This window comes from Taudactylus pleione, unplaced genomic scaffold (assembly GCF_031769625.1).
Source record: "Taudactylus pleione unplaced genomic scaffold, aTauple2 ptg000937l, whole genome shotgun sequence".
Classification (NCBI taxonomy): Eukaryota; Metazoa; Chordata; class Amphibia; order Anura; family Myobatrachidae; genus Taudactylus; species Taudactylus pleione.
Window position 1 is genome coordinate 1741420 of NW_028285338.1, and position 27725 is coordinate 1769144.

At 44.5% G+C, this 27725-nt stretch overlaps 1 protein-coding gene across 1 annotated transcript in view; it reads left to right on the forward strand.

Moving 5' to 3' along the window:
• The window catches only part of GCKR (glucokinase regulator), a 154393-nt gene that overhangs the window by 26320 nt on the left and 100348 nt on the right, over positions 1-27725 (forward strand). The window contains exon 8 of the mRNA XM_088459812.1: positions 25867-25920. Coding sequence (XP_088315938.1) covers positions 25867-25920 — 54 coding nt within the window. The remainder of the gene's footprint in view (positions 1-25866; positions 25921-27725) is intronic.

The window sequence follows — 27725 nt, forward strand, 5'->3', positions numbered from 1 at the left end:
CTGGTTATTTTATAGTCAGAACTGCTCGCAAGATTGCGGTAGGAAAAACCAACCACAAGAATAGCGAGCAGTTCAGACGCCGTTCGATGTACTCGATTAATCTAATAAATAGCGGAGATGACGTATGATGCGAGCGGCCAGGGGGCGTTTTTACCAAAATTATGACCGCAAGTTTTGTTCAGACATAGAGGCGTGAACAGACCGCAAAGAGCGAACGGTTAATTTGAATAGCCACCCCCTTTTTCTGAACGAGCGAGTGCAAATAGCGTCCGGCTCTGAATCAGACCCTCTGGCCTCCCCCTCTCACAGCTGATATACACTTTCTTGTAGCAGCTGATTAGCTCCCTGACTGTAGTCTGTGACTAGCTGCTCACTATTACCTCTGCTCACTACTACCTCTGCTCACTACTACCTCTGCTCACTATTACCTCTGTTCATTGGAACCTGCAGGTAGCTGAAAGAGAACAGCTGATATACACTTTCTTGTAGCAGCTGATTAGCTCCCTGACTGTAGTCTGTGACTAGCTGTTCACTACTACCTCTGCTCACTATTACCTCTGCTCACTATTACCTCTGCTCACTATTACCTCTGCTCACTATTACCTCTGCTCACTATTACCTCTGCTCACTACTACCTCTGCTCACTATTACCTCTGCTCACTATTACCTCTGCTCATTGGAACCTGAAAGAGAACAGCTGATATACACTTTCTTGGAGCAGCTGAATAGCTCCATGACTGTAGTCTGTGACTAGCTGCTCACTACTACCTCTGCTCACTACTACCTCTTCTCACTACTACCTCTGCTCACTACTACCTCTGCTATTACCTCTGCTCACTATTACCTCTGCTCACTATTACCTCTGCTCACTATTACCTCTGCTCACTACTACCTCTGCTCACTATTACCTCTGCTCACTATTACCTCTGCTCATTGGAACCTGAAAGAGAACAGCTGATATACACTTTCTTGGAGCAGCTGAATAGCTCCATGACTGTAGTCTGTGACTAGCTGCTCACTACTACCTCTGCTCACTACTACCTCTTCTCACTACTACCTCTGCTCACTACTACCTCTGCTATTACCTCTGCTCACTATTACCTCTGCTCACTATTACCTCTGCTCACTATTACCTCTGCTCACTATTACCTCTGCTCACTATTACCTCTGCTCACTATTACCTCTGCTCACTATTACCTCTGCTCATTGGAACCTGAAAGAGAACAGCTGATATACACTTTCTTGGAGCAGCTGAATAGCTCCATGACTGTAGTCTGTGACTAGCTGCTCACTACTACCTCTGCTCACTACTACCTCTGCTCACTACTACCTCTGCTCACTACTACCTCTGCTATTACCTCTGCTCACTATTACCTCTGCTCACTATTACCTCTGCTCACTATTACCTCTGCTCACTATTACCTCTGCTCACTATTACCTCTGCTCACTATTACCTCTGCTCACTATTACCTCTGCTCATTGGAACCTGAAAGAGAACAGCTGATATACACTTTCTTGGAGCAGCTGAATAGCTCCATGACTGTAGTCTGTGACTAGCTGCTCACTACTACCTCTGCTCACTACTACCTCTTCTCACTACTACCTCTGCTCACTATTACCTCTGCTCACTATTACCTCTGCTCACTATTACCTCTGCTCACTATTACCTCTGCTCACTATTACCTCTGCTCATTGGAACCTGAAAGAGAACAGCTGATATACACTTTCTTGGAGCAGCTGAATAGCTCCATGACTGTAGTCTGTGACTAGCTGCTCACTACTACCTCTGCTCACTACTACCTCTGCTCACTACTACCTCTGCTCACTACTACCTCTGCTATTACCTCTGCTCACTATTACCTCTGCTCACTATTACCTCTGCTCACTATTACCTCTGCTCACTATTACCTCTGCTCACTATTACCTCTGCTCACTATTACCTCTGCTCATTGGAACCTGAAAGAGAACAGCTGATACACACTTTCTTGGAGCAGCTGAATAGCTCCATGACTGTAGTCTGTGACTAGCTGCTCACTACTACCTCTGCTCACTACTACCTCTGCTCACTACTACCTCTGCTATTACCTCTGCTCACTATTACCTCTGCTCATTGGAACCTGCAGGTAGCTGAAGGAGAACAGCTGACAGCATCACACTGGCCTCCCTCTTCTGCCTCCCGGTCACTGGCTCTAGCACACAGCAGCCCAGTCAGCCGCCTCTCCTGCAGAGTGTCGCGCTGCTCCCACTAGCGTTGCAGCTCCTGCTGTGACAGGCCACCTTCTCCAGCTCCACCCCCTGTGCCTAGCAGGGCACCGGGGGGGGGGGGGCTGAGCAACCAAGGAAGGGAACTCCCGACTACCTGTCATCTGCTGCTGACACAGCTGTTATATACCTCACTATAACCGGATCCTCTTTTCCTGACAGGAACCAAGTCACTCCCAGTCATATCACTCCGCCCCTTCTTCTACAGTGCATGTGTATTGCATACACTGGGGAATATTTTTACCTCAAAAGGGTACATATACACAAGTTATATAAATGTACATTCATTTATACACAAGTCACCTCAAAAAACAATATAGTTAAATAACATATATCTGTATACATAGTTTTACCTCACAATTTATACATACATTAAATAAATATATATATAGATTATATTTTACCTTAGAATATTGTCATTAATACAATATTTCTTTTAACCCTTGACCAGGGGATAACTCCCTCATCACTAGCTAAAAACTAAGGGCCTAATCCAACAAATATTACAACTGCGTTTGCAATATCGATTACGCACGCAGTCTCACTGTGAAGACATGCTAATCCACTGCAATCCCTATGCCATCGCAGCACAACATAAGGACGCCCACCTTACCTTACACACATCCAAGACTGGGAAACCATTGGTAACATCGGTACCATCGCAGCCTCACACACACTTGCATAAGTTCAGACATTACTCAGAAATTGCTAACCTTCCGGTACGCAGTGAGAGCTCAGGCTGCGTATGGCATCGCAGTGGCTAATTTCTGCACGCCTCTGCAACGGCGTTCACATGCACTGGCATTCCTGCGTTTCGCCGACCAGCCCCCTCAACCACCCACAAACAATACTTGCTGTCACACATTCTGCGATGGGTCTGCACAGCAAACATGCCTACCCTCCCGGTTTTCGCGGGAGGCTTCTGATTTTTTTGGTAACCCCCGGCACCCTTGGAAGGGCAGGGACTTCTCCTGCATTCTGGGAATATTAGCGGGGATCAGCGGTTCTGAGTATTGGGGGTGGGGCCATCGGGAATTGCATCATTTAGCCCCACCTCCAAGTGTAAATATGCATAATCGCGCTGAATTCCCGCGAGGGGATGGGGCTTAGTGACGTGATCTGGCCGGCCCTGTCCCCAACTCCGCCTCCCTGCTTTACCTCTCTCGGCTTCTCCCGGGCAGGAATAGTAAAATGTCGGCAGGTATGATACATACTGTGGCTTGCATGCGCACTGCGATGCTTACACATGCGCAGAACGCAATAATCAGCCAAAAGCGTGCATAATCGCAGTTGTGATAAGTGCTGAATCAGACCCTATACCCTCTGTTATTACTATACTGTATGTATAAAGCACTAACATATTATATAGAGGTGTACAGTACATCGGAATTATATAAACAGTACACACAATAAATAACCCTCCTATATACTGTACCATCACTTACTATACTGTATGTATAAAGCACTAACATATTATATATAGGTGTACATCGGCATTATATAAACAGTACACACAATAACTAACCCTCCTATGTACTGTACTATCATTTACTATACTGTATGTATAAAGCACTAACATATTATATAGAGGTGTACATCGGCATTATATAAACAGTACACACAATAAATAACCCTCCTATGTACTGTACCATCACTTACTATACTGTATGTATAAAGCACTAACATATTATATAGAGGTGTACAGTACATCGGCATTATATAAACTGTACACACAATAAATAACCCTCCTATGTACTGTACCATCACTTACTATACTGTATATATAAAGCACTAACATATTATATATAGGTGTACATCGGCATTATATAAACAGTACACACAATAAATAACCCTCCTATATACTGTACCATCACTTACTATACTGTATGTATAAAGCACTAACATATTATATAGAGGTGTACATCGGCATTATATAAACAGTACACACAATAAATAACCCTCCTATGTACTGTACCATCATTTACTATACTGTATGTATAAAGCACTAACATATTATATAGAGGTGTACAGTACATCGGCATTATATAAACAGTACACACAATAAATAACCCTCCTATATACTGTACCATCACTTACTATACTGTATGTATAAAGCACTAACATATTATATACAGGTGTACAGTACATCGGCATTATATAAACTGTACACACAATAACTAACCCTCCTATATACTGTACAATAATTTACTATACTGTATGTATAAAGCACTAACATATTATATACAGGTGTACATTGGCATTATATAAACTGTACACACAATAACTAACCCTCCTATGTACTGTACCATCACTTACTATACTGTATATATAAAGCACTAACATATTATATAGAGGTGTACAGTACATCGGCATTATATAAACAGTACACACAATAACTAACCCTCCTATGTACTGTACCATCACTTACTATACTGTATGTATAAAGCACTAACATATTATATAGAGGTGTACAGTACATCGGCATTATATAAACAGTACACACAATAACTAACCCTCCTATGTACTGTACCATCTCTTACTATACTGTATGTATAAAGCACTAACATATTATATAGAGGTGTACAGTACATCGGCATTATATAAACAGTACACACAATAACTAACCCTCCTATATACTGTACCATCACTTGCTATAATGTATGTATAAAGCACTAACATATTATATATAGGTGTACATCAGCATTATATAAACAAACAGAACACACAATAACTAGGGGTGAACGGGTTCGGATTTCTAAAATCCGAACCCCCCCGAGCCCCCCCGATCCGAGGCCGATCCGAGTCAGACTCGACTTTTCCCGCCTGACTCGGATCTGAAATCGAGGTAAAACGTCATCATCGCGCCTTCCGGGTCTCGCAGGTTTTGGATCCTATATAAGGTACCCGCGTCGGCGCCATTTTCTCATTCGGCTGTGGACAGTGAAGAGGGAGGGTGGGAGTTAGGGCTTTCTGGGCTGTGTAGTGTAGTGTAGTGCAGAGTAGTGTTGTGCTGTGCTGTGCTGTGCTGCTGTTGTCCATAGGGGCTGTGTCCACTACTTCAAAGTCCATAGGGGCTGGCTGGACTGTGTTGTGCAGTCAGTTGTCCAAAGTCCTGTGCAGTGTCCCAGTCCTAAAGGGGTGCTGTAGTGTTGTCCAGGGGGTGCTCTGTCCATCAAGGGTGCTCCCCTCAAGTGCTAAAAAAAATAATATTTTTTCTGTGTTTGTGAATTGTGTGCGCAGTAGCCGCACGTGCATCAACAAAGTAGTGCCAAGCGTGCGCCTGTGTCATAAGTAAAGGGCCGGCTGGCTTGACCGTTAAAGGGTGCTGTAACCCCCAAAGTACACTCCAAACCAAATAAAAAAATATTTTCTGTGTTTGTGAATTGTGTGCGCAGTAGCCGCACGTGCATCAACAAAGTAGTGCCAAGCGTGCGCCTGTGTCATAAGTAAAGGGCCGGCTGGCTTGACCGTTAAAGGGTGCTGTAACCCCCGAAGTACTCTCCAGTCCAAACCAAATAAAAAAATATTTTCTGTGTTTGTGAATTGTGTGCGCAGTAGCCGCACGTGCATCAACAAAGTAGTGCCAAGCGTGCGCCTGTGTCATAAGTAAAGGGCCGGCTGGCTTGACCGTTAAAGGGTGCTGTAACCCCCAAAATACACTCCAAACCAAATAAAAATTTTTTTTCTGTGTTTGTGAATTGTGTGCGCAGTAGCCACACGTGCATCAACAAAGGAGCAGCGCCAAGCGTGCGCCTGTGTCCCATAAGTAAAGAGCTGGCTGGCTCATTTCTTAAAGGGTGGTGTAACCCACAAAGTGCACTACTCTCCAGCAAAAATAAAAAAATATTTTCTGTGTTTGTGTGCGCCTTAGCTGCATGTATATATCAAATCGATATAACATAAATGGAGGACCAAACTTTCTCCGATAAAAATAAAATAGAGAAAGATCAAGAACCACTTCCTCCTAGTGCTGAAGCTGCTGCCACTAGTCATGCCATAGACGATAACATGCCATCAACGTCGTCTGCCAAGGCCGATGCCCATTGTCATAGTAGAGGGCACATACAATCCCAAATGACAAAGTTCAGGAAAATGACCTTGAAAAAAACATTTAAATCATCTGAAGAGAAACGTAAACTTGCCAATATGCCATTTACGACACGGAGTGGCAAGGAACGGCTAAGGTCTTTCCCTATGTTCATGACTAGTGGTTCAGCTTCACATGACGATGGAAGCCCTCCTCCCACTAAAAAAATCAAAAGAGTTAAGCTGGCAAAAGCATAGCGAAGAACTGTGCGTTCTAAGAAGATATCACAAATCCCCAAGGAGAGTCCAAGTGTGGTGGTGGTTGTGATGCCTGACCTTCCCAGCACTGGACGGGAAGAGGTGGCTCTTTCCACCATTTGCACGCCCCCTGCAAGTGCTGAAAGGAGCACCCACAGTCCACTTGCTGATATGCAAATTGAAGATGTCACTGTTGAAGTACAAAAGAATGAGGATACTGGTGTAGCTGGCGCTGAGGAGGAAGTTGGCGAGGAGGATTCTGATGGTGATGTGGTTTGTTTAAATCAGGCTCCGGGGGAGACAGTTGTTGTCCGTGGGATGAAAAAGCCCATCACGGTCATGCCTGGGCAGAAGACCAAACATTCCACCTCTTTGGTCTGGCAATATTTCTATCCAAATCCGGACAACAACTGTCTTGCCATATGTACCATATGTAAAGGTGAAATAAGTAGGGGTAGGGACGTTAACCACCTAGGAACATCCTCCCTTATACGGCACCTGCAGCGCATTCATAAAAAGTTACTGTCAAGTTCAGAAACTTTGGCTAAGACCGTGGGCAGTCCAGGGACACCTAAATCCCGTTGTCCTGTTGTATCCAAGTGCCTGCAAACCACACCGTCAACTCCCTCCTCGTCAATTTCCTCCTTAGTCAGGATCGGAAGTAGTGCTGCAGGCCATGTCACTGGCATGACTGACTCTCCTATCCAGGATTCCTCCGGAGGATCCTGCATTGCTACGCCTCCTGCTGCCGCTGCTGCTGTTGCTGCTGCTGGGAGTCGTTCATCATCCCAGAGAGGAAGTAGGAACACCACTGCTTTTACTAAACAATTGACCCTCCAACAGTCCTTAGCGAGGAGGATGAAGTACGACAGCAGTCATCCTGAAGCAAAACGTATAACTGAGGCCTTGACTGCTATGTTGGTGTTAGACGTGCGTCCGGTATCCGCCATTAGTGCAGTGGGATTTAGACAATTGATGGAGGTAGTGTGTCCCCGGTTCCAAATCCCATCTAGATTCCACTTCACTAGGCAGGCGATACCGAGACGGTACAGAAACGTCAGAAAAAGTGTCCTCAGTGTCCTGAAAAATGCCGTTGTACCCAATGTCCACTTAACCACGGACATGTGGACAAGTGGAACAGGGCAGACTAAGGACTATATGACTGTGACAGCCACTGGGTAGATGTATCACCTTACGCAGCAACAGCAGCAGCGTCACCAGTAGCAGCATCTCAGAAATGCCAGTTCGTTCCAAGGCAGGCTACGCTGTGTATCACCGGTTTCAGTAAGAGGCACACCGCCGACAACCTCTTAGAGAAACTGAGGGAAATCATCGCCCAGTGGCTTACCCCACTTAGACTCTCCTGGGGATTTGTGATATCTGACAACGCCACCAATATTGTGCGGGCATTACATCTGGGCAAATACCAGCACGTCCCATGTTTTGCTCACACAATAAACTTGGTGGTGCAGAATTTTCTGAAAAGCGACAGGGGCATGCAGAAGACGCTTTGGGTGGCCCGAAATATTTCTGCCCACTTTCGCCATTCAGCGACTGCGTGCCGAAGACTGGAGCGCCAGCAAACACTCTTGAACCTGCCCCGCCATCACCTGAAGCAAGAGGTTGTGACGCGGTGGAACTCAACCCTCTATATGCTTCAGAGGATGGAGGAGCAGCAAAAGGCCATACAAGCCTATACATCCACCAATGACATAGGCAAAGGAGGGGGTATGCACCTGACTCAAGCGCAGTGGAGAATGATTTCCGTGTTGTGCAAGGTTCTCCAGCCCTTCGAACTTGCCACACGTGAAGTCAGTTCAGACACTGCCAGCTTGAGTCAGGTCATTCCCCTCATCAGGCTTTTGCAGAAGCATCTGGAGAAAGTGAAGGAGGAGCTAAGATGGAGCGATTCCGCTCGGCATGTGGGACTTGTGGATGAAGCCCTTCATTCGCTTTGCCAGGATTCCAGGGTGGTCAATCTGTTGAAATCAGACCACTACATTTTGGCCACCGTGCTCGATCCTAGGTTTAAAGCATATGTGGTGTCTCTCTTTCCGGCCGACACAAGCCTGCAGAGGTGCAAAGACCTGCTGGTGAACACACTGTCAGCTGAAGCGGAACGTGACACGTCAACAGCTCCTTCTTCATTTTCTCCCGCAACTGGGGCTGCCAGGAAAAAACTTAGCTATCCTAAGCAACCCGCTGGCGGTGATGCAGGGCAGGCAGGACCAAGTTTGGACATCTGGTCCGGACTGAAGGACCTGGCAACAATTTCTGACATGTCTACTGTCACTACATATGATACTGTCACCATTGACAGAATGGTGGAGGATTACATCGGTGATAGCATCCAAGTAGGCATGTCAGACAGTCCATACCTGTACTGGCAGGAAAAAGAGGCAATTTGGAGGCCCCTGTACAAACTGGCTCTATTTTACCTGAGTTGCCCCCCCTCCAGTGTGTACTCCGAAAGAGTGTTTAGTGCAGCTGGGAACCTTGTCAGCGAAAGGCGTAGGAGGATGCTTCCACAAAATGTGGAGAAGATGATGTTCATCAAAATTAATTATCAACTTTTCCAGGGAGACCAGCCTCCAGAACGTACAGGGGGACCTGTGGTAGTGGATTCCAGTGGGGACGAGTTAATACTCTGTGAGGATGAGGATGTACACAACACTGAAGAGGGTGAGGAATCGGTGGATGAGGAGGATGAGGACGACATCTTGCCTCCGTAGAGCCAGTTTGTGCAGGGACAGATTAATTGCCAGCTTGTTTTGTGGGGACCCAAACGAACCAATCATTTTAGCCACAGTTGTGTGGCAGACCCTGGCGCTGAAATGATTGCATTGTTAAAGTGTGCATGTCCTGTTTATACAACATAAGGGTGGGTGGGAGGGCCCATTGACAATTCCATCTTGCACCTCTTTTTTTTCTTTGCATTATGTACAGTTTGGTGCCTAGTTTTTCAAACTGCCATCCTGTCTGCCACTGCAGTATCACTCCTAGATGGGTCACGTGTTTGTGACGCCCACTCGTGTCGCTTAGCATAGTCATCCAGCTACCTCGGTGCAACCTTTTGGACATAAAAACACTATTCTGAGATGTGAGGTGTTCGGTATAGACTGGAAGTTAGTGGAAATTAAGGTTATTGAGGTTAATAATAGCATAGGAGCAGAAAAACCAACACATTCTGTGATTTTAGCTGTTTTTATGCTTTTTAAAAAAAAATACAGATCCAAAACACAAAACCCAGAACCCAAAACTCGGAAGTGTGGTTTTGGCAAAACCAATCCAGATCCAAAACACGAAGAAAGATCCAGATCCAAAACCAAAACACAAAACACGAAAAGGGGCCGGTGCACACCCCTAACAATAACTAACCCTCCTATGTACTGTACCATCATTTACTATACTGTATGTATAAAGCACTAACATATTATATAGAGGTGTACATCGGCATTATATAAACAGTACACACAATAAATAACCCTCCTATGTACTGTACCATCATTTACTATACTGTATGTATAAAGCACTAACATATTATATAGAGGTGTACATCGGCATTATATAAAAAAACAGTACACACAATAAATAACCCTCCTATATACTGTACCATCACTTACTATACTGTATGTATAAAGCACTAACATATTATATAGAGGTGTACAGTACATCGGCATTATATAAACAGTACACACAATAACTAACCCTCCTATATACTGTACAATCATTTACTATACTGTATGTATAAAGCACTAACATATTATATAGAGGTGTACATCGGAATTATATAAACAGTACACACAATAACTAACCCTCCTATGTACTGTACAATCATTTACTATACTGTATGTATAAAGCACTAACATATTATATAGAGGTGTACATCAGCATTATATAAACAGTACACACAATAACTAACCCTCCTATGTACTGTACTATCATTTACTATACTGTATGTATAAAGCACTAACATATTATATAGAGGTGTACATCGGCATTATATAAACAGTACACACAATAACTAACCCTCCTATGTACTGTACCATCACTTACTATACTGTATGTATAAAGCACTAACATATTATATATAGGTGTACAGTACATCGGCATTATATAAACAGTACACACAATAACTAACCCTCCTATATACTGTACAATCATTTACTATACTGTATGTATAAAGCACTAACATATTATATATAGAGGTGTACAGTACATCAGCATTATATAAACAGTACACACAATAACTAACCCTCCTATATACTGTACAATCATTTACTATACTGTATGTATAAAGCACTAACATATTATATAGAGGTGTACATCAGCATTATATAAACAGTACACACAATAACTAACCCTCCTATGTACTGTACTATCATTTACTATACTGTATGTATAAAGCACTAACATATTATATAGAGGTGTACAGTACATCGGCATTATATAAACAGTACACACAATAACTAACCCTCCTATGTACTGTACCATCACTTACTATACTGTATGTATAAAGCACTAACATATTATATATAGGTGTACAGTACATCGGCATTATATAAACAGTACACACAATAACTAACCCTCCTATATACTGTACAATCATTTACTATACTGTATGTATAAAGCACTAACATATTATATATAGAGGTGTACAGTACATCAGCATTATATAAACAGTACACACAATAACTAACCCTCCTATATACTGTACAATCATTTACTATACTGTATGTATAAAGCACTAACATATTATATAGAGGTGTACATCAGCATTATATAAACAGTACACACAATAACTAACCCTCCTATGTACTGTACTATCATTTACTATACTGTATGTATAAAGCACTAACATATTATATACAGGTGTACAGTACATCGGCATTATATAAACAGTACACACAATAACTAACCCTCCTATGTACTGTACCATCACTTACTATACTGTATGTATAAAGCACTAACATATTATATAGAGGTGTACATCGGCATTATATAAACAGTACACACAATAACTAACCCTCCTATGTACTGTACCATCACTTACTATACTGTATGTATAAAGCACTAACATATTATATACAGGTGTACATCGGCATTAGGGGTGTGCACCGGCCACTTTTCGTGTTTTGTGTTTTGGTTTTGGATCTGGATCTTTCTTCGTGTTTTGGATCTGGATTGGTTTTGCCAAAACCACCCTTCCGTGTTTTGGGTTCTGGGTTTTGTGTTTTGGATCTGTATTTTTTTGAAAAAAAGCATAAAAACAGCTAAAATCACAGAATTTGTAGGTTTTTCTGCTCCTATGCTATTATTAACCTCAATAACCTTAATTTCCACTCATTTCCAGTCTATTCTGAACACCTCACACCTCACAATAGTGTTTTTATGTCCAAAAGGTTGCACCGAGGTAGCTGGATGACTATGCTAAGCGACACGAGTGGGCGGCACAAACACGTGACCCATCTAGGAGTGACACTGCAGTGGCAGGCAGGATGGCAGTTAGAAAACTAGGCCCCAAACTGTACATAATGCAAAGAAAAAAAGAGGTGCAAGATGGAATTGTCCTTGGGCCCTCCCACCCACCCTTATGTTGTATAAACAGGACATGCACACTTTAACAAATCAATCATTTCAGCGCCAGGGTCTGCCACACAACTGTGGCTGAAATGATTGGTTCGTTTGGGCCCCCACAAAACAAGCTGGCAATTAATGTGTCCCTGCACAAACTGGCTCTACGGAGGCAAGATGTCATCCTCATCCTCCTCATCCACCGATTCCTCACCCTCTTCAGTGTGTACATCCTCATCCTCACAAAGTATTAACTCGTCCCCACTTGAATCCACCACCACAGGTCCCTCTGTACCTTCTGGAGGCTGGTCTCCCTGGAAGAGCTGATAATTCATTTTGATGAACATCATCTTCTCCACATTCTGTGGAAGCAACCTCCTACGCCTTTCGCTGACAAGGTTCCCGGCTGCACTAAACACTCTTTCGGAGTACACACTGGAGGGGGGGCAACTCAGGTAAAATAGAGCCAGTTTGTACAGGGGCCTCCAAATTGCCTCTTTTTCCTGCCAGTACAGGTATGGACTGTCTGACATGCCTACTTGGATGCTGTCACCGATGTAATCCTCCACCATTCTGTCAATGGTGACAGTATCATATGCAGTGACAGTAGACATGTCAGAAATTGTTGCCAGGTCCTTCAGTCCGGACCAGATGTCCAAACTTGGTCCTGCCTGCCCTGCATCACCGCCAGCGGGTTGCTTAGGATACCTAAGTTTTTTCCTGGCAGCCCCAGTTGCGGGAGAAAATGAAGAAGGAGCCGTTGACGTGTCACGTTCCGCTTCAGCTGACAGTGTGTTCACCAGCAGGTCTTTGCACCTCTGCAGGCTTGTGTCGGCCGGAAAGAGAGACACCACATAGGCTTTAAACCTAGGATCGAGCACGGTGGCCAAAATGTAGTGGTCTGATTTCAACAGATTGACCACCCTGGAATCCTGGCAAAGCGAATGAAGGGCTTCATCCACAAGTCCCACATGCCGAGCGGAATCGCTCCGTCTTAGCTCCTCCTTCACTTTCTCCAGCTGCTTCTGCAAAAGCCTGATGAGGGGAATGACCTGACTCAAGCTGGCAGTGTCTGAACTGACTTCACGTGTGGCAAGTTCGAAGGGCTGAAGAACCTTGCACAACACGGAAATCATTCTCCACTGCGCTTGAGTCAGGTGCATACCCCCTCCTTTGCCTATGTCATAGGTGGATGTATAGGCTTGTATGGCCTTTTGCTGCTCCTCCATCCTCTGAAGCATATAGAGGGTTGAGTTCCACCGCGTCACAACCTCTTGCTTCAGGTGATGGCGGGGCAGGTTCAAGAGTGTTTGCTGGCGCTCCAGTCTTCGGCACGCAGTCGCTGAATGGCGAAAGTGGCCAGAAATTTTTCGGGCCACCCAAAGCGTCTCCTGCACGCCCCTGTCGCTTTTCAGAAAATTCTGCACCACCAAGTTTATTGTGTGAGCAAAACATGGGACGTGCTGGAATTTGCCCAGATGTAATGCCCGCACAATATTGGTGGCGTTGTCAGATATCACAAATCCCCAGGAGAGTCTAAGTGGGGTAAGCCACTGGGCGATGATTTCCCTCAGTTTCTCTAAGAGGTTGTCGGCGGTGTGCCTCTTACTGAAACCGGTGATACACAGCGTAGCCTGCCTTGTAACGAGCTGGCGTTTCTGAGATGCTGCTACTGGTGACGCTGCTGCTGTTGCTGCGTAAGGTGATACATCTACCCAGTGGGCTGTCACAGTCATATAGTCCTTAGTCTGCCCTGTTCCACTTGTCCACATGTCCGTGGTTAAGTGGACATTGTGTACAACGGCATTTTTCAGGACACTGAGGACACTTTTTCTGACGTTTCTGTACAGTCTCGGTATCGCCTGCCTAGTGAAGTGGAATCTAGACGGGATTTGGAACCGGGGACACACTACCTCCATCAATTGTCTAAATCCCACTGCACTAATGGCGGATACCGGACGCACGTCTAACACCAACATAGCAGTCAAGGCCTCAGTTATACGTTTTGCTTCAGGATGACTGCTGTCGTACTTCATCCTCCTCGCTAAGGACTGTTGGAGGGTCAATTGTTTAGTAAAAGTAGTGGTGTTCCTACTTCCTCTCTGGGATGATGAACGACTCCCAGCAGCAGCAGCAACAGCAGCAGCGGCAGCAGTAGGCGTAGCAATGCAGGATCCTCCGGAGGAATCCCGGATAGGAGAGTCAGTCATGCCAGTGATATGGCCTGCAGGACTACTTCCGATCCTGACTAAGGAGGAAATTGACGAGGAGGGAGTTGACGGTGTGGTTTGCAGGCGCTTGGATACAACAGGACAACGGGATTTAGGTGTCCCTGGACTGCTTACGGTCTGAGCCAAAGTTTCTGAACTTGACAGTAACTTTTTATGAACGCGCTGCAGGTGCCGTATAAGGGAGGATGTTCCTAGGTGGTTGACGTCCCTACCCCTACTTATTTCACCTTTACATATGGTACATATGGCAAGACAGTTGTTGTCCGGATTTGGATAGAAATATTGCCAGACCAAAGAGGTGGAATGTTTGGTCTTCTGCCCAGGCATGACCGTGATGGGCTTTTTCATCCCACGGACAACAACTGTCTCCCCCGGAGCCTGATTTAAACAAACCACATCACCATCAGAATCCTCCTCGCCAACTTCCTCCTCAGCGCCAGCTACACCAGTATCCTCATCCTGTTGTACTTCAACAGTGACATCTTCAATTTGCATATCAGCAAGTGGACTGTGGGTGCTCCTTTCAGCACTTGCAGGGGGCGTGCAAATGGTGGAAAGAGCCACCTCTTCCCGTCCAGTGCTGGGAAGGTCAGGCATCGCAACCACCACCACACTTGGACTCTCTTTGGGGATTTGTGATATCTTCTTAGAAAGCACAGTTCTTCGCTGTGCTTTTGCCAGCTTAACTCTTTTGATTTTTTTAGTGGGAGGAGTGCTTCCATCGTCATGTGAAGCTGAACCACTAGTCATGAACATACTAGGGATCGACCTTAGCCGTTCCTTGCCACTCCGTGTCGTAAATGGCATATTGGCAAGTTTACGTTTCTCTTCAGCTGATTTAAATGTCTTTTTCAAGGTCATTTTCCTGAACTTTGCCATTTGGGATTGTATGTGCCCTCTACTATGACATTGGGCATCGGCCTTGGCAGACGACGTTGATGGCATGTTATCGTCTATGTCATGACTAGTGGCAGCAGCTTCAGCACTAGGAGGAAGTGGTTCTTGATCTTTCTCTATTTTATTTTTATCGGAGAAAGTTTGGTCCTCCATTTATGTTATATCGATTTGATATATACGTGCGGCTAAACACAGAAAATAAATTTTTTTTTGGTTCGGACTGGAGTGTACTTTGGGGGTTACAGCACCCTTTAACGGTCAAGCCAGCCGGCCCTTTACTTATGACACAGGCGCACGCTTGGCACTACTTTGTTGATGCACGTGCGGCTACTGCGCACACAATTCACAAACACAGAAAAAAATTTTTTTTTGGTTTGGACTGGAGTGTACTTTCGGGGGTTACAGCACCCTTAACGGTCAAGCCAGCCGGCCCTTTACTTATGACACAGGCGCACGCTTGGCACTACTTTGTTGATGCACGTGCGGCTACTGCGCACACAATTCACAAACACAGAAAATAATTTTTTTTTTGGTTTGGACTGGAGTGTACTTTCGGGGGTTACAGCACCCTTTAACGGTCAAGCCAGCCGGCCCTTTACTTATGACACAGGCGCACGCTTGGCACTACTTTGTTGATGCACGTGCGGCTACTGCGCACACAATTCACAAACACAGAAAATAATTTTTTTTTTGGTTTGGACTGGAGTGTACTTTCGGGGGTTACAGCACCCTTAACGGTCAAGCCAGCCGGCCCTTTACTTATGACACAGGCGCACGCTTGGCACTACTTTGTTGATGCACGTGTGGCTACTGCGCACACAATTCACAAACACAGAAAATAATTTTTTTTTTGGTTTGGACTGGAGTGTACTTTCGGGGGTTACAGCACCCTTAACGGTCAAGCCAGCCGGCCCTTTACTTATGACACAGGCGCACGCTTGGCACTACTTTGTTGATGCACGTGCGGCTACTGCGCACACAATTCACAAACACAGAAAATAATTTTTTTTTTGGTTTGGACTGGAGTGTACTTTCGGGGGTTACAGCACCCTTAACGGTCAAGCCAGCCGTCCCTTTACTTATGACACAGGCGCACGCTTGGCACTACTTTGTTGATGCACGTGCGGCTACTGCGCACACAATTCACAAACACAGAAAATAATTTTTTTTTTGGTTTGGACTGGAGTGTACTTGGGGGTTACAGCACCCTTTAACGGTCAAGCCAGCCGGCCCTTTACTTATGACACAGGCGCACGCTTGGCACTACTTTGTTGATGCACGTGCGACTACTGCGCACACAATTCACAAACACAGAAAATAATATTTTTTTTGGTTTGGACTGGAGTGTACTTTCGGGGGTTACAGCACCCTTAACGGTCAAGCCAGCCGGCCCTTTACTTATGACACAGGCGCACGCTTGGCACTACTTTGTTGATGCACGTGCGGCTACTGCGCACACAATTCACAAACACAGAAAATAATTTTTTTTTTGGTTTGGACTGGAGTGTACTTTCGGGGGTTACAGCACCCTTAACGGTCAAGCCAGCCGGCCCTTTACTTATGACACAGGCGCACGCTTGGCACTACTTTGTTGATGCACGTGCGACTACTGCGCACACAATTCACAAACACAGAAAATAATATTTTTTTTGGTTTGGACTGGAGTGTACTTTCGGGGGTTACAGCACCCTTAACGGTCAAGCCAGCCGGCCCTTTACTTATGACACAGGCGCACGCTTGGCACTACTTTGTTGATGCACGTGCGGCTACTGCGCACACAATTCACAAACACAGAAAATAATTTTTTTTTTGGTTTGGACTGGAGTGTACTTTCGGGGGTTACAGCACCCTTAACGGTCAAGCCAGCCGGCCCTTTACTTATGACACAGGCGCACGCTTGGCACTACTTTGTTGATGCACGTGCGGCTACTGCGCACACAATTCACAAACACAGAAAATAATTTTTTTTTTGGTTTGGACTGGAGTGTACTTTCGGGGGTTACAGCACCCTTAACGGTCAAGCCAGCCGGCCCTTTACTTATGACACAGGCGCACGCTTGGCACTACTTTGTTGATGCACGTGCGGCTACTGCGCACACAATTCACAAACACAGAAAATATATTATTTTTTTAGCACTTGGGGGGAGCACCCCTGATGGACAGAGCACCCCCTGGACAACACTACAGCACTCCTTTAGGACTGGGACACTGCACAGGACTTTGGAGTGGACACAGCCCCTATGGAGAACTGACTGCACAACACAGTCCAGCCAGCCCCTATGGACTTTGAAGTAGTGGACACAGCCCCTATTAACAACAGCAGCACAGCACAACACAGCCAGCCCCTATGGACTTTGAAGTAGTGGACAACAGCAGCACTACACTACACTACACTACACAGCCCTAACTCCCACCCTCCCTCTTCACTGTCCACAGCCGAGTGAGAAAATGGCGCCGACGTGTGTACCTTATATAGGATCCAAAACCCGCGAGACTCGGAAGGCGGGAAGATGACGTTTTGCCTCGATTTCAGATCCGAGTCAGGCGGGAAAAGTCGAGCCTGACTCGGATCGGACTCGGATCGGGGGGGCTCGGGGGGGTTCGGATTTCAGAAATCCGAACCCGCTCACCCCTAATCGGCATTATATAAACAGTACACACAATAACTAACCCTCCTATATACTGTCCCATCACTTACTATACTGTATGTATAAAGCACTAACATATTATATAGAGGTGTACAGTACATCGGCATTATATAAACAGTACACACAATAACTAACCCTCCTATATACTGTACCATCATTTACTATACTGTATGTATAAAGCACTAACATATTATATAGAGGTGTACATCGGCATTATATAAACAGTACACACAATAACTAACCCTCCTATATACTGTACCATCACTTACTATACTGTATGTATAAAGCACTAACATATTATATAGAGGTGTACAGTACATCGGCATTATATAAACAGTACACACAATAACTAACCCTCCTATATACTGTACCATCATTTACTATACTGTATGTATAAAGCACTAACATATTATATAGAGGTGTACATCGGCATTATATAAACAGTACACACAATAACTAACCCTCCTATATACTGTACCATCACTTACTATACTGTATGTATAAAGCACTAACATATTATATAGAGGTGTACAGTACATCGGCATTATATAAACAGTACACACAATAACTAACCCTCCTATATACTGTACCATCATTTACTATACTGTATGTATAAAGCACTAACATATTATATATAGGTGTACAGTACATCGGCATTATACAAATAGTACACACAATAACTAACCCTCCTATATACTGTACCATCTCTTACTATACTGTATGTATAAAGCACTAACATATTATATAGAGGTGTACAGTACATCGGCATTATATAAACAAATAGTACACACAATAACTAACCCTCCTATGTACTGTACCATCACTTACTATACTGTATGTATAAAGCACTAACATATTATATAGAGGTGTACATCGGCATTATATAAACAGTACACACAATAAATAACCCTCCTATATACTGTACCATCATTTACTATACTGTATGTATAAAGCACTAACATATTATATAGAGGTGTACAGTACATCGGCATTATATAAACAAATAGTACACACAATAACTAACCCTCCTATGTACTGTACCATCACTTACTATACTGTATGTATAAAGCACTAACATATTATATAGAGGTGTACAGTACATCGGCATTATATAAACAGTACACACAATAACTAACCCTCCTATGTACTGTACCATCATTTACTATACTGTATGTATAAAGCACTAACATATTATATATAGGTGTACATCGGCATTATATAAACAGTACACACAATAACTAACCCTCCTATGTACTGTACTATCATTTACTATACTGTATGTATAAAGCACTAACATATTATATAGAGGTGTACATCGGCATTATATAAACAGTACACACAATAAATAACCCTCCTATGTACTGTACCATCATTTACTTTACTGTATGTATAAAGCACTAACATATTATATAGATGTGTACAGTACATCGGCATTATATAAATAGTACACACAATAAATAACCCTCCTATGTACTGTACCATCACTTACTATACTGTATGTATAAAGCACTAACATATTATATAGAGGTGTACAGTACATCGGCATTATATAAACAAATAGTACACACAATAAATAACCCTCCTATATACTGTACCATCATTTACTATACTGTATGTATAAAGCACTAACATATTATATATAGGTGTACAGTACATCGGCATTATATAAATAGTACACACAATAACTAACCCTCCTATATACTGTACCATCTCTTACTATACTGTATGTATAAAGCACTAACATATTATATATAGGTGTACAGTACATCGGCATTATATAAACAAATAGTACACACAATAAATAACCCTCCTATATACTGTACCATCATTTACTATACTGTATGTATAAAGCACTAACATATTATATACAGGTGTACAGTACATCGGCATTATATAAACAGTACACACAATAACTAACCCTCCTATATACTGTACCATCATTTACTATACTGTATGTATAAAGCACTAACATATTATATAGAGGTGTACAGTACATCGGCATTATATAAACAGTACACACAATAAGTAACCCTCCTATGTACTGTACCATCACTTACTATACTGTATGTATAAAGCACTAACATATTATATAGAGGTGTACAGTACATCGGCATTATATAAATAGTACACACAATAACTAACCCTCCTATGTACTGTACCATCACTTACTATACTGTATGTATAAAGCACTAACATATTATATAGAGGTGTACATCGGCATTATATAAACAGTACACACAATAACTAACCCTCCTATATACTGTACCATCACTTACTATACTGTATGTATAAAGCACTAACATATTATATAGAGGTGTACAGTACATCGGCATTATATAAACTGTACACACAATAACTAACCCTCCTATGTACTGTACTATAATTTACTATACTGTATGTATAAAGCACTAACATATTATATAGAGGTGTACAGTACATCGGCATTATATAAACAGTACACACAATAACTAACCCTCCTATGTACTGTACCATCACTTACTATACTGTATGTATAAAGCACTAACATATTATATAGAGGTGTACATCGGCATTATATAAACAGAACACACAATAACTAACCCTCCTATATACTGTACCATCATTTACTATACTGTATGTATAAAGCACTAACATATTATATAGAGATGTACATCGGCATTATATAAACAGAACACACAATAACTAACCCTCCTATATACTGTACCATCACTTACTATACTGTATGTATAAAGCACTAACATATTATATAGAGATGTACATCGGCATTATATAAACAGAACACACAATAACTAACCCTCCTATATACTGTACCATCACTTACTATACTGTATGTATAAAGCACTAACATATTATATAGAGGTGTACAGTACATCGGCATTATATAAACAGTACACACAATAACTAACCCTCCTATGTACTGTACCATCATTTACTATACTGTATGTATAAAGCACTAACATATTATATAGAGATGTACATCGGCATTATATAAACAGAACACACAATAACTAACCCTCCTATATACTGTACCATCACTTACTATACTGTATGTATAAAGCACTAACATATTATATAGAGGTGTACAGTACATCGGCATTATATAAACAGTACACACAATAACTAACCCTCCTATGTACTGTACCATCACTTACTATACTGTATGTATAAAGCACTAACATATTATATATAGGTGTACAGTACATCGGCATTATATAAACAGTACACACAATAACTAACCCTCCTATATACTGTACAATCATTTACTATACTGTATGTATAAAGCACTAACATATTATATATAGGTGTACAGTACATCGGCATTATATAAAAAAACAGAACACACAATAACTAACCCTCCTATATACTGTACCATCATTTACTATACTGTATGTATAAAGCACTAACATATTATATAGAGGTGTACAGTACATCGGCATTATATAAATAGTACACACAATAAATAACCCTCCTATGTACTGTACCATCACTTACTATACTGTATGTATAAAGCACTAACATATTATATAGAGGTGTACATCGGCATTATATAAACAGTACACACAATAACTAACCCTCCTATATACTGTACCATCACTTACTATACTGTATGTATAAAGCAGGGTTGCCTACCTTTAATATTCTCTTCCCGGGAGAAGCCCGGGTAAGAGAAGCAGCAGGGGGCCGACGGGGGCGGGGCTTGATGATTCGCGTCATTAAGCCCAGCCCCTAGTGGTAAAATTGCCGCGATTGGGCACAATTTACATAGGGGGCGGGGCCAAATGCTGTGATTCATGCAAAATCACAGCTTAAGCCCCACCCCCTTCACGGAGACCCGCGATTGCCGCGGGTATTCTCCTAATTCTGCCCACTTCACTAGGAAGTGGGCAGAATGCGGTAGAAATGCCTACCCTTCCGGGGGTGCGGGGGGTTACCCGAAAAACAAACAGTAGATGGGCAGCACAGATGGTGTAATGGTAGCGTTACTGCCTCACAGCACTGAGGTCGTTGGTTCGATACCCACTACGGCCCTAACTGTGTGGAGTTTGTATATTCTCCCTGTGCTTGCGTGGGTTTCCTCCGGGTACTCCGGTTTTCTCCCACACTCCAAAAATATACTGGTAGGTTAATTGGCTCCTAACAAAAATTACCCCTAGTGTGTATGTGTGTATGTGTGTGTGTGTGTGTGTGATAGGGATTATAGAGTGTAAGCTCCACTGGGGCAGGGACTGATGTGAAGGGCCAAATATTCTCTGCAAAGCGATGCGGAAAATGTGTGCGCTATATAAATAACTGGTAATAATAATAATAATAATAATACACACAATAAATAACCCTCCTATATACTGTACCATCACTTACTATACTGTATGAAAGGCACCTGAAGCACTGGCAGATTATTGGTTTTACATCAGCTTAGATGCTCTGTGCTGCCCACACTCAGGCCTCAAGAGTCTCCTCTGCAAAGTGCACCTTGTGGCAGAAGACTCTGAGGATGAGCCTGGGCAAAAATTGCAAACGTCAGATCAAAGTACAACCACAGACCAGCATAATGCCAACCCTGCTGTACCATTATCCCTCATAATACCGCATCATTCAGGCTCATGTATGGCTTACCTTATAGGAGCGATAATCTGCACAACATCCCTCCACACTGTATCCCTCTGCCCCCAGCACACGTCACCTTCCCTCCACACTGCATAACTCTGCCCCCAGCACATGTCTCCTTCCCTCCACGCTGCATAACTCTGCCCCCAGAACATGTCACCTTCCCTCCACGCTGTATAACTCTGCCCCCAGCACATGTCACCTTCCCTCCACGCTGCATAACTCTGCCCCCAGCACATGTCACCTTCCCTCCACACTGTATAACTCTGCCCCCAGCACATGTCACCTTCCCTCCACACTGTATAACTCTGCCCCCAGCACATGTCACCTTCCCTCCACACTGCATAACCCTGCCCCCAGCACACGTAACCTTCCCTCCACACTGTATAACTCTGCCCCCAGCACATGTCACCTTCCCTCCACACTGTATAACTCTGCCCCCAGCACATGTCACCTTCCCTCCACACTGTATAACTCTGCCCCCAGCACATGTCACCTTCCCTCCACACTGCATAACTCTGCCCCCAGCACACGTAACCTTCCCTCCACACTGTATAACTCTGCCCCCAGCACACGTCACCTTCCCTTCACACTGCATAACTCTGCCCCCAGCACACGTCACCTTCCCTCCACACTGCATAACTCTGCCCCCAGCACACGTCACCTTCCCTCCACACTGCATAACTCTGCCCCCAGCACACGTCACCTTCCCTCCACACTGCATAACTCTGCCCCAGCACATGTCACCTTCCCTCCACACTGCATAACTCTGCCCCCAGCACATGTCACCTTCCCTCCACACTGCATAACTCTGCCCCCAGCACATGTCACCTTCCCTCCACACTGCATAACTCTGCCCCCAGCACATGTCACCTTCCCTCCACACTGCATAACTCTGCCCCGAGCACATGTCACCTTCCCTCCACACTGCATAACTCTGCCCCCAGCACATGTCACCTTCCCTCCACACTGCATAACTCTGCCCCCAGCACATGTCACCTTCCCTCCACACTGTATAACTCTGCCCCCAGCACATGTCACCTTCCCTCCACACTGCATAACTCTGCCCCCAGCACATGTCACCTTCCCTCCACACTGCATAACTCTGCCCCCAGCACATGTCACCTTCCCTCCACACTGCATAACTCTGCCCCCAGCACAAGTCACCTTCCCTCCACACTGCATAACTCTGCCCCATCACATGTCACCTTCCCTCCACACTGCATAACTCTGCCCCAGCACATGTCACCTTCCTTCCACACTGCATAACTCTGCCCCAGCACATGTCACCTTCCCTCCACACTGCATAACTCTGCCCCCAGCACACGTCACCTTCCCTCCACACTGCATAACTCTGCCCCCAGCACATGTCACCTTCCCTCCACACTGCATAACTCTGCCCCAGCACATGTCACCTTCCCTCCACACTGCATAACTCTGCCCCCAGCACATGTCACCTTCCCTCCACACTGCATAACTCTGCCCCATCACATGTCACCTTCCCTCCACACTGCATAACTCTGCCCCAGCACATGTCACCTTCCCTCCACACTGCATAACTCTGCCCCCAGCACACGTCACCTTCCCTCCACACTGCATAACTCTGCCCCCAGCACACGTCACCTTCCCTCCACACTGCATAACTCTGCCCCCAGCACATGTCACCTTCCCTCCACACTGCATAACTCTGCCCCATCACATGTCACCTTCCCTCCACACTGCATAACTCTGCCCCCAGCACATGTCACCTTCCCTCCACACTGCATAACTCTGCCCCCAGCACATGTCACCTTCCCTCCACACTGCATAACTCTGCCCCCAGCACATGTCACCTTCCCTCCACACTGCATAACTCTGCCCCCAGCACATGTCACCTTCCCTCCACACTGCATTATTCTGCCCCCAGCACATGTCACTTTCCCTCCACACTGCATAACTCTGCCCCAGCACATGTCACCTTCCCTCCACACTGCATAACTCTGCCCCCAGCACATGTCACCTTCCCTCCACACTGCATAACTCTGCCCCCAGCACACGTCACCTTCCCTCCACACTGCATAACTCTGCCCCCAGCACACGTCACCTTCCCTCCACACTGCATAACTCTGCCCCCAGCACATGTCACCTTCCCTCCACACTGCATAACTCTGCCCCATCACATGTCACCTTCCCTCCACACTGCATAACTCTGCCCCCAGCACGTCACCTTCCCTCCACACTGCATAACTCTGCCCCCAGCACATGTCACCTTCCCTCCACACTGCATAACTCTGCCCCATCACATGTCACCTTCCCTCCACACTGCATAACTCTGCCCCCAGCACGTCACCTTCCCTCCACACTGCATAACTCTGCCCCATCACATGTCACCTTCCCTCCACACTGCATAACTCTGCCCCCAGCACATGTCACCTTCCCTCCACACTGCATAACTCTGCCCCCAGCACATGTCACCTTCCCTCCACACTGCATAACTCTGCCCCCAGCACATGTCACCTTCCCTCCACACTGCATAACTCTGCCCCCAGCACACGTCACCTTCCCTCCACACTGCATAACTCTGCCCCCAGCACACGTCACCTTCCCTCCACACTGCATAACTCTGCCCCCAGCACATGTCACCTTCCCTCCACACTGCATAACTCTGCCCCATCACATGTCACCTTCCCTCCACACTGCATAACTCTGCCCCCAGCACGTCACCTTCCCTCCACACTGCATAACTCTGCCCCCAGCACATGTCACCTTCCCTCCACACTGCATAACTCTGCCCCATCACATGTCACCTTCCCTCCACACTGCATAACTCTGCCCCCAGCACGTCACCTTCCCTCCACACTGCATAACTCTGCCCCATCACATGTCACCTTCCCTCCACACTGCATAACTCTGCCCCCAGCACATGTCACCTTCCCTCCACACTGCATAACTCTGCCCCCAGCACATGTCACCTTCCCTCCACACTGCATAACTCTGCCCCCAGCACATGTCACCTTCCCTCCACACTGCATAACTCTGCCCCCAGCACATCTCTGCTACAAAACACCCTTCAGTGAGTGGTGCTCAAATATATAAATACAATTAATATTTACTAGGAAGTCAGATCTTGTCTGTGTTATAAGTCAGTGTCATTGCAAACTCCATAAACCACTGTATAAGCAGAAAGTGAACCCTCAGAGCTCTTATACTAATCTTTCATGCTTCATCAGGAAGTCCTCCAACTCTAATATGTTATGGCTAAAACTGTGGACTGTTATGTCATCTGTCATGTCTTCAGTATTTATCTATGGTCTTAACTCACTTCTTATGCAAATAGTTTCTTTAGTACTTCATTTACACCAGTGGTTGTACCTACTGTTCTCCAGGTCTGTGAAGGGAAGAAGAAGGTTGTATTTGTCGGGATATCCTGCAGCTTATCTGTGAGTATTACTGTACCACCAACCAATCACCATTGTACGGGAACATTGTTCTCTTACATTGTACAGGAATGTTGTGTCAGTTCTCCTACATTGTACAGGAAGTAACGTTGTGCCAGTTCTCCTACATTGTACAGGAATGTTGTGTCAGTTCTCCTACATTGTACAGGAATGTTGTGTCAGTTCTCCTACATTGTACAGGAATGTTGTGTCAGTTCTCCTACATTGTACAGGAATGTTGTGTCAGTTCTCCTACATTGTACAGGAATGTTGTGTCAGTTCTCCTACATTGTACAGGAAGTAACATTGTGTCAGTTTTCCTACATTGTACAGGAACGTAGCATCAGTTTTCCTCTGAGCCGTAACTAGACTTTTTGGTGCCCTGTGCCAAAAAGAGCATTGGTGCCCCTCTCATTTTTCAAAGGGACATAATGCACCCAAAAAAGGGCCATGGCTTCATCAGGAAGGGCCAGGGAAGAGATAGCTGAGGCCAGGAGAGGCTGTGAAATAAGAGGAAGCTACAAGCAAGAATGATAATAAAATGAAATTTGACAGGCTCAAACAGCGCCCCCTGACCTGTGGTGCCCTGTGCGATGGCACCGGCCGTACTACCATAGCTACGGCCGTGGTTCTCCTACATTGTACAGGAATATTGTGTCAGTTCTCCTACATTGTGCAGGAACATTGTGTCAGTTCTCCTATATTGTACAGGAACATTGTGCCAGTTCTCCTACATTGTACAGGAACATTGTGTAAGTTCTCCTACATTGTACAGGAACATTGTGTAAGTTCTCCTACATTGTACGGGAATGTTGTTTGAGTTTTTCTACTGTACATTGTGCACGAACATTGTAAAGGAACGTTGTGTCAGTTCTCCTACATTGTACAGGAACATTGTGTCAGTTCTCCTACATTGTACAGGAACATTGTGTCAGTTCTCCTACATTGTACAGGAACATTGTGTCAGTTCTCCTACATTGTACAGGAACGTTGTTAGAATTCTCCTACATTGTGCAGGAACATTGTGTCAGTTCTCCTACATTGTACAGGAACATTGTGTAAGTTCTCCTACATTGTACAGGAATGTTGTTTGAGTTTTTCTACTGTACATTGTGCACGAACATTGTAAAGGAACATTGTGTCAGTTCTCCTACATTGTAAAGGAACGTTGTGTCAATTCTCCTACATTGTACAGGAATGTTGTTTCAGTTCTCCTACATTGTGCAGGAATGTTGTGTCAGTTCTCCTACATTGTATAGGAATGTTGTGTCAGTTCTCCTACATTGTAAAGAAATGTTGTGTCAGTTCTCTTACATTGTACAGGAACATTGTGCCAGTTCTCCTACATTGTACAGGAACGTTGTGTCAGTTCTCCTACAATGTATAGGAATGTTTTGTCAGTTCTCCTACATTGTAAAGGAACGTTGTGTCACTCTCCTAAATTGTACAGGAATGTTGTGTCAGTTCTCCTACATTGTACAGGAACATTGTGTCAGTTCTCCTACATTGCACAGTAACGTTGTTAGAATTCTCCTACATTGTGCAGGAACATTGTGTCAGTTCTCCTACATTGTGCAGTAATGTTGTGTCAGTTCTCCTACATTGTATAGGAATGTTGTGTCAGTTCTCCTACATTGTAAAGGAACGTTGTGTCAGTTCTCCTACATTGTACAGGAACGTTGTGTCAGTTCTCCTACATTGTACAGGAACATTGTGTCAGTTCTCCTACATTGTACAGGAATGTTGTGTCAGTTCTCCTACATTATAAAGAAACGTTGTGTCAGTTCTCCTAAATTGTGCAGGAATGT